Here is a 15,931-nt window from a genome sequence, read left to right on the forward strand (position 1 = left end):
ATGTGATCTGTAGCAATACAAAAAAAGTCGGAGCTCAGCGTGGAACATTGTTCAAGGAATAATTGTTCTGGTATTACCCGATACGTAGCTGGAGTATTTTACTCTTACGTACCAAATAATGTAACAGTTCATACATGTTAAATATTTAAAAACATTGCAATATGCCTTCCGTCAAAATCTGGGTATTTTATTCGCGGCGAACCAACCCCAAGACTTCGCTATAAAGCTGTACTGCGAAATAACAGTTCCCAATAAATACATAATAATAACAGAAACGACAAGAAAAAAATGAAGGAAATAATAAATAACTTATTTATATAACATCGAAACTTAAGCTGCGAATTAGAGTTAGTTACTGATGGGCTTGGTTGTTTGGCTGTGTCTCTGTGTCAGTCGCAAGTTCGATTCCTGCCATGGTATAAACATTTATATTTATGAATATAATTAATTGTATTGGAGATTATTCTATATATATTATGTATATATATATATATATATATATATATATAAAAAGTGTATATGTATAAGAATTTCTATCAGTTGTTCAGTATCCATAACACAAGCTCTACTTAGCTTGGCACTAGACGACGCTGTGTGAATTGTCCAGTTATTATTATTACATAAATTTCAGGATATGATCTATGATTGTGATATATTTGACCAAATTTATCTAGCCGCTGTATCATAAGTATCTATAATAGATCAAGACATAGATTTTTTAATATGTCATATTATCTGTTGGCATATTTTGCCATATTAAAGAAAACTATCTGGATAGTTTTTTTCCACAGTATGACATACCTGTATTTCATCACTACATAATTTATAATTTATTATTTTGAATATTTTTTTTATACTACTATGGTGGCAATCTAGCATACGGCGCATCTGATGGTAAATGGTTAACGTAGTCTATGAAACCCTGAAAAATTAAAATTGTAATTGTTTTATAAGGAATGGGTATATACGAGGAAGTTTGAAAGTTGCGCCAATAATAGACAAATTGCGAGGCTATAGATTGAATTGGTATAGGCATGTTATGCGGAGGAATGAGGATCATGTCTTAAGGAAAGTGTATAATATGAACGATCCATCCAGGATGGAAAGGGAGAGGACGCTCTAAAAAAAGATGGATGGATTGTATGAAACATGATATGAATAAAAGGAGAGTATGTTCGAATATGACGGCCGATAGAGATCAGTAGAAGAGAATTACATACTGCGCCGACTCCAAATAATGGGATAAAAGCAAGGCAATGATGAATTATGATATAATTATCCATATTGTATACCAAGATGTGTTACGTTTGTGAATAAAGTAATGTAAAATCATTACATAGTATAAAACAAAGTCGCTGTCGCTGTCTGTCCGTCCCTATGCATACTTAAATCTTTAAAACAACTCAATAGATTTTGAAGCTTCTTTTTTTTTAATAGATAGAGTGACTCCAGAAGGTTTATATTAATAATACATGGATACCCGTGCGAAGCCGGGGCGAGTAGCCAGTATAAATATAAATACTGACATCAGGCTCTCTAATTTCTGACTCGTGATGATCCAATATCTTAAATATTTCTAACCTATCGCCAATAATAAAAGCAATTAGACATACTGGAATATCCAACAGCTAACGAACTAATTACGGAAACGGTGTTACGATGTCATGGTAATTATTTTTTTTGTTTAATCACAATTCAGATATATGTCGGCGATACCAATACCAATGTGATGATGTCAATCAACATCAAAACTACTTTCTACGCAAATTGTCGACCGACGAATGGTGAACAATTTATCAGAATATCAAATATTAGTTGACACGCCCAACTTCTGCATCACACTTACTTAACATTCATACTTATATTTAGCCCAATTTACGTAATAACTCTTTAAATTATGGCCCATATGTTATTTTGATATATAATCTATATTACTGTATAGTTTCATCAAAATCCTTTCAATAGTTTTTGGGCGAAAGAGTCAAATATCCATTCCATCCGTCTATCTATCCACAAACTTTCGCGTTTATAATATTTATTGTTTATTTATTTACTCTTTATTGCACGAGAAGTAAATAAAAGTAATAGAGTACAAAAAGCGCTCTTATCGTATAAGCAATCTCTTCCAGACAAACTTTGGGGAGAGAAGAGAAGATAGAAATATATAGAAACTGGCGGCGCAAAAGTTGACTAGAGGAATAAGTAATAATAATAATAATAATAAACTAGAATTAAAGGGCACTCCAATTCTTAATTTTTAAATTGTTTTTATTTTTTTTAATTTATATTTCAGGTTTTTAGTATATTTGTATTTATGTATAAACATTATACGTATATGTGCATTTTTATATACAAGTAATAATAATAATAATAATAATATATAATACAATTTAAGTTTTTATATACTATTACATTTTTGTTAAATACGCATCATACATATAATTTACCATGTATATATCATAGATATACCTTCTTCCAGCGACAAATAGGTAAAAATTAAAATAAGTAGATATGTATATATGTGATATATTTTTTACAATTTTTATTTCACCGCTCACTAATATATGCCTATGGTTGACTAGGAGAACATGTCTTAAAGTCTTAAGTCCGCCATATGCTCCTTAATTTTTGTTTTTATGCATTAAGGCTTTATTAAATAAATAAAATATTTTCGATGCGGAAATGACACAAAATGTTGCGTACCCCAACAATGGAGCAGCAGCATTTTCCCAGTGGGGATAGGTGTCAGGCGCCGGGGCACCGCGGAAAAAAGTAAAAACATTGTATCATCAGTCAATAATAACAAGTGCGCGCGGGCAACTGGCGCGGCGCAATCCACAGTTTTTTCGTCGCATTTCTAATTCGGATGCCGTCAACTTTAGACGTCATATTACGACCATAAACTATATGGTAATCACCGCTCTAATGTTACATAAATAATGGTTTCCCATAAAATTAAATAATTTGATTGATAATTAATTTATATTAATGTAATTTATCGTGAGTCGAGTATGGACTGATATTGGATATTTTTAATAAAAGATGGCGGTGTCGTCGCGATGTGTTGCCGCGAAGTGTGTTGTGATTTTTTTATTATTTGCGGCTTTGGAAGCTTACAGTCCTAGAGGTAAGAAATTATTGGCAGTTTATTATTATTATATACATATTTTTTACATAAATAAAATAAGAAATTACTCGGTAACTGAATATAAATTTATAAATATTTAATTTACTCAAATTAATATTTATAACATTTAACACTGATTAAGAAGTATTAATTTATTGGCAACTTTATATTTTTGTTTTTAAAAAAGTACTTAACTATTAAAAAAAATAGCTCGTATATTCTACGAAAGACAAAACGATTTATTTACTGAAGATTAATGTAACTACTGACTAGGCAGTATGGGCAATGCTCTTCGCCTGTCCAAATTGGACGAATTTTAAAACAACAACAACAACAACAATGTCGTATTATTCCAACGAAATGTAATGTAGAAAATATTTGGTAGGTCATTATTCATCATTTGGTAGCAAATTATCGACTTTATATTAGTTTTATATATGCTGAGGTTCCAAATAAAATAATTATCTATCGATCAAAAAATTACAATATGATCTGCCGTTCTTTTGAAATATATATTAATTATATATATCATAAATAAGTATTCTGTAGTAAGTATATATATATATAAAAGTAAGTACTAATGTAACTTATTATTACCCGATTAAAACGGTAAAAAACCGGAATTTTTTATCGATAAATAGACACCAAAATCAGTTCGCCATTGAAGTAATCGCTAAACGTAAGCGATCGAAACGTAAACAGTAATCGGTATAGAATCTTTTTTTAAAAGTAAGTAATTTGAAAATTCATGTCATAGTCGAGTTTAGAATTTTATGAACATAATATAGTATCTATAATAATGCCCATACTGCCTAGTTAAATTAGTGCTTGTTGGTAGTTTGTATTCACACGTTTCGACTTGTAAATGTAAACTTACAAGGATTATTTAAAATAGCAACACACAAGTTTCTTGCTCGTTCTTCTTGTGTGGTAGATAAAAAACAAATTGTTATAGTCATAACAATTTGTTTTTTATCTACCACGCGTCAAAAGTGCTTAAATTAAGTTTATTTGAATAAATTATTTTCTATTCTATTTTCTATTCTATTCTACATAATTTATGTACGCGTGTAAATGATTATACTATAGGTGATAAAATTTTGTGTTTTAATATATACTTAATTTTTATTAATTGTTCACTTCCAAATGTTCCATTTAAAAAAAATAATCATTTATGAAAAAGTCAAGAACAATTAGATACGAACGTCATTTTGGCTGCTTATTATAATAATAATAAGTTGTGAACGAAAGTTTTGTATTAATTTTATTCCCTCCGGTCTAGTTCAATATACAGATTAAATCGAGACGAACTGGCAAGAAAGACGAGTGCGAAGAGATCTTATCAAGGCCTGCACTATTCAAGACTTTATATAAATTTATTTCCAACACTGGGAAGAAATTATAATTTTTTTTAGGTTTTGTATTTTATGTTGGGCTAAAAAGGACTTGTATCCAGAGCCGTAAAATATTAAATAAAAAAAAAATTTTTTTAAAGCAACTTTGTTTAAATTTTTACTTATGTATCACTCTATTTACATTATATACTTCTATTGCCATGGAGGTTTGTTATCATTAAGCGAGCAATATACTTTGTTCAATGAATGTAATTGAACTTGAGAATTTGAATTGGGAACGGTAGGGAAGAAAAATATTAATACAAACAATCTTAACGACCTCGGTGGTCTAGCGGTCTAGCACGCCGCTTTACGACCGATGGTCGCGGGTTCGATTCCTCGCACGGCACAAACATTTGTATTCATGAGTATGTTTGTTTGTATCGGTCTGCTTTATATGTATTATATGTATAATATGTATTTACGAAAAAAAATATCTATGTATATGTATCAGTTATCTAGTACCCATAACACAAGCTTTAGCTAGCTTAACTTGGGTCTAGATGGCACTGTGTGAATTGTCCTGAGATTATTATTTTTTTTTTTTTCATTATTTTTTCTCGACTTTCGCCGGTAATCTTGTTATGTACGGGCCTAAGCCAAGTACATAACAATGTTCTATTTCAGGTGGATATACCATAATACAAATGTAGGCCTAATCTGTCTGTAGAAACTTATATATATTAGGGGGCAAGTTCAGGGTATTTAGTGACTGATGCATGTGTTTCGGTATGACACCTGTAGTTGAGAGGACGATTGGGACTATTGTTACTTTTTGTAAGTATCTTTCTTTCTTCTTCTTCTCTACGTTCTTAAGCGGCTAAAATGTATTTCATGAATAAATGTTCAATGCTCTTTGATTTGATTTGGTTTGATAGTCCTAAAGTTCAATAGTGCGTCAAAATTATCTTTTCAATTGTTCTTAGCAAATAATTCGCAATGAAATTTGCACAATGACTTTCCACAACGAGTTTCACTTTTGCCGATAATAGCCATAATCTCCGATGGAACTTTGTTACTAAATCACTCTATTTCCATTGAAATAATAGGTTTTCCCGCAAATTGGTTGTTGTTGATATAACTGTGGCAGATAACAGCGGTTATTATATCAGACCAGACCTCTGGGCGAGAGTGTAATAGCATTTTGTGACACTCGCCTGGGTAAACCTTACCTCTCCCGGCTGTATTAGACCAGAATTTTGTGACACTCGCCTGGGTAAACCTTACCTCTCTCTATTGTATTACTCCAGAATATTGTGACACTCACTTGAGTAATCCTTACCTCTCCCTGATGTATTAGACCAGTATTTTGTGACACTCACTTGGGTAAACCTTACCTCTCTCTATTGTATTACTCCAGAATATTGTGACACTCACTTGAGTAATCCTTACCTCTCCCTGATGTATTAGACCAGCATTTTGTGACACTCACCTGGGTAAAAATTCTTACCTCTCCCTGTTGTATTACTCTAGCATTTTGTGATACTGGCTTGAGTAAGCTATACCTCTCTCTGATTGATTAGACCAGCATTTTGTGACACTCACCTGGGTAAACCTTACCTCTACTTGCTGTATTAGTCCAGCATTTTATAACACTTGCTTGGGTAAGCCTTACCTCTCTTGTGTTGTATTACTCCCAGAAGTTGTTTAATGTATTAACAACTTCAAAAAAGGAGTTGAATCTTAATTCGACTGACTGATTTTTACCTTAAATATTTTAGACTGAAACTGGTCTAAAAAGTAATAATAACATCATCTGCTTCTTCGTTCTCCCATTGTTTTGGGGTCGGCATAATATGTTTTTCTCTTCCATTCATCCCTGTTCCCAGTCATCTCCTTCTTCCTTTCTTTCCATATCATCTTTCACACAGTCCATCCATCTCTTTTTCTGTCTTCCTCTTCCCTTGTAAGCATCCACATTCATATATAATACCTTCTTTAAATTATTATCTTCATTTTTACGCCTTACATGCTCATACAGGCCAATAATGACATAATAAAGGTTATTGTAATAAAATGTATGAAGGACACCATTCACATTATGTATTGTTGATATTTATGTGTTGTATGTTATGATTTTTGTATGAGCATGTAATGCGTACATAATTACACCTTTGCCATAAATAAACAAATCTTATTAAACCTATTAATATTATAAACGCGAAAGTTTGTGAATATGGATCGATAGATTCTTTCACGCAAAAACTTACATCGTAAATTCGCTCAAAAATATCTAGACAGATATATTCCAAAGATTTTCGAATTTCTATGTGATTAGATATAGATATAGATATAGATATAGATATAGATATAGAGATAATTTATAATTGGCAAAATATAACATCCATTTATAAATTATCAGATTATCATGCGATGATAATTTTAAAAATGGAATGGAATGGAATAAAACTTTCATCACAAATTCGCTGCAAAATATATAGGCATAGATTCCAAATTTCCAAATATTCCATTTTTAAAATTATTATGTGATGAAATTTATAATATAAGAAAAAGGAATGGAATCAAATTTACGACACAAGTTCGCGCCAAAATATCTAGACAGATATATTCCAAAGAAGATTTTCGAATTTCCAAATATTCCATTTTTAAAATTATCGTGTGATGAACCTGATAATTTAAAAAATGGAATGGAATCAAATTTACGTCACAAGTTCGCGCCAAAATATCTAGACAGATATATTCCATATAAGATTTCCGAATTTCCAAATATTCCATTTTTAAAATTATCATGTGATGAAATTGATAATTAAAAAAATGGAATAGAATCAAATTTACGACACAATTTCGCGCTAAAATATCTAGACAGATATATTCCAAAGAAGATTTTCGGATTTCCAAATGTTCCAATTTTAAAATTATCCAGGTGACGATCCTAATAATTTTAAAAATGGAATGAATGGAATAAAATTACGTCAATTTTTGAATATCCAGATGTTCCATTTTAAAATTATCAGATTCGTCAGCCTAGAGAGTATGTTTGTAGATTGTCAGCCAGTATCAATAAAATAAGTGAAAAGTTTATTTATCCGATCTAATAATTAAAACTATTGAATTTAATTTCTTTTGTCGTCGTTAGCAAGAATGACAGACAGACAAAACTTTTTAAATTATATTTTTGGTGTAAGTACCGTTAGTGGAAAACTGAAATCCTGCAATTTCATTTATTTGATATATTATTATTATTATATTGTGTAATAATGATAATAAATGTAATATTTTATATATATTATACAGCAGACAAAAAATGTAAAAAATGTTATTTTGGTGTATGTACCGTATTTATATTCATACGCATATAGTAAAAAACGGTTATTTCAATATTACAAACAGACACTCCAATTTTATTTATATGTATAGATGTATAGATTATATTATTATATAATATATTGAATTATGTTATTATATAGTAATTATATTATTAAGAAGCTGCCATCTCATCGAAACAGCTTACAAAAAACAAGCTAAACCTTGTTAAGCGTGCGCTACAAAACATGATTATGGCATATTTAGTTGCGCACGCTAAACAAGGTCACGCTGTACAATATTTATTTATTTATTAACTGTAGTGTTATTAATTCTTAGGAAAAGAATTGGCCAAATGACCGGCCCGATGTGGCTCACGCCCAGGGTTGACACCCGTACTTTATAATAAACTATTGTATGTTATTTCAAGTAACTGTACATTATACTTTACGTGAATAATAAAGTACACGAAAATACTTTATTTCGCATGATTTGATTTCTTTGGGATTTTGAGAAGTTTAATCGTATGTATCTTTTCTTTAAACGAAATTTATCGATTGGTCCTGAGTGAATCGATACTATTCATTAGTAATTTTAATGTAAACATACAGTGTATGTTTACATAAAGTTTACTTAAAGATGCTGTTTTCGGACTACTCTAATGCTGTTGGCCGCAGCTGGCCTTTACAGCTTCACCGGACGTTAGCGGGCGAGTGTAGATGGCACTCTAAGGAGGGAAGGAGTTATGGAGCGGCTGAAGGCCAACTCCCGCCTGACAGGTATGACTTTAGTGTGAGGACACCGCTAGGAGTGTGAACCTCGGCTCAGTCCGTCGTAATATCGATCCCCGTTTGAATTGGACGGGGGATCGATCGGAGGGGCGGATAAAGATGCTGTGCAGTTATTGAAATGAAAAATGATTTTTAAATGGTATAACAAAAAAAATTGTACTTTATTTTGTTAATCTGTGCTTTTTTTTCTTCTTCTTTTGCTATCTCCTATCGGAGGTTGGATTATGGAGATCTATACTTCGTCCGCGGGTCCTGAAAAGGGACCTGGTGCTTTTTGACCTATAATAACCAATGTATGGACATGTAATGTGTAGGATTGAGGATAATATTTCAAGGAAGATGTTACGTATGAATGTGGATGGTTGTAAGGGCAGAGGAAGACCGAAAAAGAGATGGATGGACTGTGTGAAAGATGATATGGTAAGAAAGGAAGTAAATAACGCGATGACTGCGAACAGGGATGAATGGAAGAGAAAAACATATTACGACGACCACAAATAAATGGGTTAAGGAAGAAGCAGATGATGACGTAATGTACGCTTTCCGCTCGCCATCGACAGGGAATTCATCCCCACACGCTGGAACCTAAGTGGTCTCGGACAGTGCGGTTTCAGAGGAGCTTCCTCCCGCGTACACTTACATTATGGAATGAACTTCCTGCCGAGGTATATACGAGACTACAGCATGGGGTTTTTCAAGAAGGGTGTATTAAGGTTTCTTTAGGGTCGGCAACGCGCACGTGACACCTCTGGTGTTTCGGGCGTCCAAAGGCTACGGTAACCATTTACCATCAGATGGGTCGTATGTTTAATTGCCACCATAGTAGTGTCACCACCGGTGTCAGAGAGGTTGAAGAGTAATCGTCTATCATGGTATGGACATGTAATGCGTAGGAACGAGGATAATATTTTAAGAAAGATGTTACAAATGAATGTGGATGGTTATAAGGGCAGAGGAAGGCCAAAAAAGAGATGGATGGACTGTGTGAAAGATGATATGGTAAGAAAGGAAGTAAATAACGCGATGACTGCGAACAGGGATGAATGGAAACGAAAAACATATTACGCCGACCCCAAATAAATGGGATAAGGATGAAGCAGATGATGATAGTAGTATAAAAAAAATGTAGATAAAATAAAGGTGTCAACCCTACTCACGCTATAATTCGATTCGCTAATACTAGTCAATGGTTGGTATCAATTTTCAGACATTCTGATCGAGTTTCTAAGTCTGTGCCGATTGTGGACGATTGTCGAATGGAATTAGACTCACTTTCACGTATTTACTCTAAAATAATGGCGCAGTTATTACGTATGGGACTTAAATTGAAAGGAAAATTGGTAGTGCCTTTAATATTTGATTAAATTAGGGTTGCCCACCCTAAATATAAAAAAAAACAGGTTTTGAAGTTCATATCTAACTTAATTTGAAACAAGAATTGGTAGTGCGTTTAATATTTGATTAAATTAGGGTTGCTCGCCCTAAATAAATAAAAAAAACATGATTTGAAGTTCGTATGGAACTTAATTTGAAACAAGAATTGGTAGTGCGTTTAATATTTGATTAAATTAGGGTTGCTCGCCCTAAATAAATAAAAAAAACATGATTTGAAGTTCGTATGGAACTTAATTTGAAACAAGAATTGGTAGTGTGTTTAATATTTGATTAAATTAGGGTTGCTCACCCTAAATAAATAAAAAAAAACAGGATTTGAAGTTCGTATCTAACTGAATTTGAAACAAGAATTGGTAGTGCGTTTAATATTTGATTAAATTAGGGTTGCTCGCCCTAAATAAATAAAAAAAACATGATTTGAAGTACGTATGGGACTTAAATTGAAAGGAAAATTGGTAGTGCGTTTAATATTTGATTAAATTAGGGTTGCCCACCCTAAATATATAAAAAAAATAGGATTAGAAGTTCGTATGGAACTTAATTTGAAACATGAATTGGTAGTGCTTTTAATATTTGATTAAATTAGGGTTGCTCACCCTAAATAAATAAAAAAAAACAGGATTTGAAGTTCATATCTAACTTAATTTGAAACAAGAATTGGTAGTGCGTTTAATATTTGATTAAATTAGGGTTGCTCACCCTAGATATATAAAAAAAACAGGTTTTGAAGTTCGTTTGGAACTTAATTTGAAACAAGAATTGGTAGTGCCTTTAATATTTGATTAAATTAGGGTTGCCCACCCTAAATATAAAAAAAAACAGGTTTTGAAGTTCGTTTGGAACTTAATTTGAAACAAGAATTGGTAGTGCGTTTAATATTTGATTAAATTAGGGTTGCCCATCCCAAATTTCAAAAAAACAATATTTGAAGTTGGTATCACCACCAATTCAGGTTAAGAACAGTTGCAATAGTCAAATTAATATATAGTGAAAATAGATGAAAGGAATTTCAAGTAATTAAAATAACCATATTTTTATTTAATTTGACTAAAATTATATATTTTTTTTAATTAATAATCTAATATAGAATTTTATTAATTAAAATTCCAGGACACTGCTTACAAAATATTCAGGACAAAACTAGGACATGTCCTGGGAAAACAGGAACACAAACCATAAACAAATCATAATATTTATTAATCTAATATCATTTGTTTATGGTTTGTATTCCTGTTATATTATAGTGATGATATATATATATGACGACCTCGGTGGTTTAGCGGTCTGGCACACCACTTTACGTCCGATGGTCGCGGGTTCGATTCCTCGCACGGCACAAACATTTATATTCATGAGTATGATTGTTTGTATCGGTCTGGGTGTTTTCCATGTATGATAAGTATGTATTTACGAAAAAAAAATCTATGTATTTGTATCAGTTGTCTAGTACCCATAACACAAGCTTTATCTAGCTTAACTTGGGTCTAGATGGCGCTGTGTGAAAAAGAAAATTATTATTATTATATTTAATATATCTGTATATATTATTGTAACAGACGTAACAAAATTGTAAACAACGCGATTTACAACAGCATCAGTATCTGCTGCTGATATCTGTATATACCACAGACAATATATGTAGGAATCTGTTCATAAGAACAGATTGATCGATTCGTTTTTCACTCGTCTCATTCAAAGGGAAGTGACAATTACACCTGTGAAATGTATTGGAAATCGTCTATTGTGATACACTCTACCGATAGTTTTAATTATCTATGGAAATTCTACAATAAAGGTGGGACGGTGGAAACCAAGTTTAACCTAACACGTACTATTTTTTTTTAATAATAATAGCAAAATATAAAGAATTACAAACTGAAATAACCCGACTCTTACAAATAGTAACAGTAGTACCAATCGCCTCTTAACTACAGTAGTCTTTTTTTTTACGGAAGATAATGGAATGGTGCACCCGCCTGCGCTAACGGTTTACGCTGGCGGGGCACCAGTGGAGGATGATAAGATGCATGAGGTCAGGTCAGTTAGCCCATCGTGACAAATTCACCAGGAATTTAACACGATGGTTTCCAGGGGAACCGCTTGGAGGAACCTGACGCGTGGAGGTCAATCACTGACATAGTACATTGTCAATAAATTAGCCTCCTAATATAATGAGGTCAAGAGTCCTTAACATCAAGCTAACAATCCCCAATTCCTTATAGTCAGTGCGGTCGACTACACACCGAGGAGTAATAATCGACACGCGACAACGTCGCCCCCGACCCCGGCGACCCCATAACGGCTCTCCCCACGGGACCCGTTCGACCACACTTTTACACACACACACGACACCGTCCTCGCCGGCCCGTCGCGCCAATTCCAACGGGGATCGATCCCCCGTATTCCAACGGGGATCGACGGCCTGAGCCGAGGTTCGAACCCCTAGTGGTGCCCTCAGACTAAAGTCGTATCCGTCAGGCAGGAGTTAGCCTTCAGCCGCTCCATAAGTCCTTCCTTGGTTTGGAGTGCCATCTGCACTCGTCCCCTAACGTCCGGTGAAGCTGTAAAGGACAGCTGCGGCCAACAGCATTAGAATAGTCCGAAAAAATTTTTTTATAAAACACAATACAACAGCCAGTGGCTGTAATAGCAGTGGCGGAAATGTTTTCGTAGTTTAATTTATTTAACTACCCTAATCAAAGTACACCCTTGGGGATCCGTGGATAAGATTATTCTAAGCGTTTATTAAGGGTCGGCAACGCGCACTTGACACCCTTTGGTGTATCAGACGTCCATACGGTTTACTATCAGACGGGCCGTATGCTTATTTGCTACCATCGTAGTATAAAAAAACATGGGGAAGCATAATTATTCCGTTTTAAATAAACCCACATAAACTCGTATTTTGAACTTGTGATCATTTTCGTTCTACAGCATCCACAATCGAGATATATGTTATCTCAATCGATTTCTATAAAAGTAATTAATGATTTCAACTATTAAATTAATGGACAGTATGTCCGTTACACTACTATGTTATATTATATATAGTTGCACGCAACATATTATTTGGTTGCATGACGTGGATACATTACATGATGTTTTATTACAACGAGGTATGAGAAAATTATTAATTTCCTTACCGGTACAGTTCTATACATAATTGAAAAAAATATAATTGCTAATAGCCTACGATAGCTATAATAATAATAATAATCTCAGGACAATTCACACAGCGCCATCTAGACCCTAGATAAAGCTTGTGGTACGGATACTAGACAACTGATGCCAATATATCGATAATTTTTTTTGTAAATGCATACATAATATACGTAGAAAACACCCAGACCGATACAAACAACATACCTATGAATACAAATGTCTGTACCGTGCGAGGAATCGAACCCACGACCATCAGAAGTAGGGCAGAGTATTAATCCGCTACACCACCAAAGCCATCAAATACATATAGTTCTACCAAGATTGTTTTCAATTGGGATTGTACATATATAGTTATTGTATTATAATTTATATTGCTGTAAGTAGGGCCAAATGCCCATTACAAACTACCCTTTCCCACAACAAAGTATAAGACAAAGTTAAACAGATTTTAATACAGTTTTCAGCAATAGATAGAATGATTCAAGAGGAAGGTTTATATGTACAATATATGCGTGTTATAAATGAATACATTAGAGGAAGTATGAAAGTGGCACCGATGTCGGAGAGGTTAAAGAGTAATCGTCTATCACGGTATGGACATGTAATGCGTAGGAATGAAGATCATATCCTAAGGACGGTGTTACATAAGAATGTGGATGGTTTTAAGGGTAGAGGAAGACCGAAAAAGAGATGGATGGACTGTGTGAAAGATGTTATGGTAAGAAAGGAAGTAAATAATGGGATGACTGCGAACAGGGATGAATGGAAGAGAAAAACATATTACGACGACCACAAATAAATGGGATAAGAAGAAGCAGGTGATGATATGCGTGTTATAGTATTGGACAAGCCGAGAATTACAAAGATTTTTAATGCATCCGTGCGAAGTCGTGACGTGTCGCTTATTTACGGTAATGTAGAATATAATAGTTCAGAAAAGTGAACTAGATGGCGCTGTAACATTTATGTTTAATTTCTACATCGCGGTGGCAAGATATTTTTACATTATGTCTTAAGACATAGAATGCTCCAATCGAACGTCTGGTGAAGCTGTAAAGGCCAGATGCGGCCAACAGCATTAGAGTGGTCCGAAAAACAAAATGGTCGTTTCCCCATCCAATTCAAACGGGGATCGAAATTACGACGGCCTAAGCCGAGGTTCGAACCCCTAGTGGCGCCCTCAGACTAAAGTCGTATCCGTCAGGCAGGAGCTGGCATTCAGCCGCTCCATAATTCCTTCCTTGGTTTGGAGTGCCATCTGCACTTGCCCCCTAACATCCGGTGAAGCTGTAAAGGCCAGCTGCGGCCAGCAGCATTAGAGTAGTCCGAAAAAAAAATATCACGCAAAAACTAGCTTTTCTCAGATTAATCTCCCGTTCAATTAAAACCGAGGTTCAAAACCGGTGCCCTCAGACTAAAGTCGTAGCCGGGAGTTGGCCTTCAGCCGCTCCATAAGTCCTTTTTTGGTTTGGAGTGCCATCTAAACTCTCCCCATATCGTCCGGTGAAGCTATAATGGCTAGCTGCGGCTCTTTTTTTTTAAATTGAGTATCTGTTTAATGTACTCTATGCTTCAGCGTTTGCACCTGTGGTATACGCTCGCTTCAGCAGAGTAGCAAAGGATTTGTAAATTTATGATTTTATTTTAGTTATTGTAATATATACATTTTTATAAATATAAAATTATTAATATAAGAAAACATAAGACAAACAAAACAATATAAAACAGAAGTAAAAGAACAAAACAGATAACAAAAGACTAAACGCTGCAGTATTTTTATAGGATGATAATGGAATGGTGCACCCACCTGCGCTAACGGTTTACGCTGGCGAGGCACCAGTGGAGGATGATAAGATGAGCATGAGGTCAGGTCAGTTAGCCCATCGTGACAAATTCACCAGGAATTTAACATGATGGTTTCCAGGGGGAACCACGTGGAGGTCGACCTGACATGGTACATTGCTAGCAATGGGGTCATTAATCCACATTACTAACAATCCTCTTGCCCCCACGCTGGAGCATTACAGTAGTCCGAAAAAAAAGAAAATATCACTAGAAATTCATTATCCTTGTAAGTAAGTAAGTAGTAAGTAAGTAAGTCATTTATTCACATTACAGACAGACATGCACATATCAATAAAACCCCAGTGACAGTAGTAGGCTGCGCTGTAATATGCCTTTTTTCAGTAGGCATGGAAATTTTAGTTTTATGTACCCTATCTTATAAGTATAGGGTCTAGATCTAGTACAGTTCACGTCTTTAGTACATTGTAAATATCACTAGTTCAATATAAAATAAGTAATGTGGACTCATGACCACATTACTAGCAATGTGCCATGTCAGGTTGACCTCCACGCGGTTCCCCCTGGAAACCATCATGATAAATTCTTGGTGAATTTGTCACGATGTGCTAACTGACCTGACCTCATGCTCATCTTATCATCCTCCACTGGTGCCCCGCTAGCGTAAACCGTTAGCGCAGGTGCACTATTCCATTATCTTACTTTAAAAATATATAAATATACTACTTATATTAGTATAATAACGACCTTGGTGGTCTTGCATATAGATTATCGCAGGTTCAATGTCCGGGAAATACAATATATTTGTATTAATGATTATTTCTATGTATATTTCTAGTTTAGTTCTATGTAGTTTCCCTTGGAAACCATAATTATAAATTCTCGGTGAATTGGTCACGATGGGCTAATTGAAACCATAATTATAAATTCTCGGTGAATTGGTCACGATGGGCTAATTGACCTGATGTTCATCTTATCATCCTCCACTGGTGCCG

General features: G+C 34.1%; 1 protein-coding gene across 1 annotated transcript in view; it reads left to right on the forward strand.

Moving 5' to 3' along the window:
* The first annotated feature begins 3,042 nt into the window (after positions 1-3,042).
* Positions 3,043-15,931, forward strand: part of LOC131848717 (plasma kallikrein) — a 47,351-nt gene continuing 34,462 nt past the window's right edge. The window contains exon 1 of the mRNA XM_059198654.1: positions 3,043-3,127. Coding sequence (XP_059054637.1) covers positions 3,043-3,127 — 85 coding nt within the window. The remainder of the gene's footprint in view (positions 3,128-15,931) is intronic.

The sequence above is a fragment of the Achroia grisella genome, unplaced genomic scaffold (assembly GCF_030625045.1).
Source record: "Achroia grisella isolate CSIRO2021 unplaced genomic scaffold, CSIRO_AGI_Agris_v1 utg567, whole genome shotgun sequence".
Lineage (NCBI taxonomy): Eukaryota > Metazoa > Arthropoda > Insecta > Lepidoptera > Pyralidae > Achroia > Achroia grisella.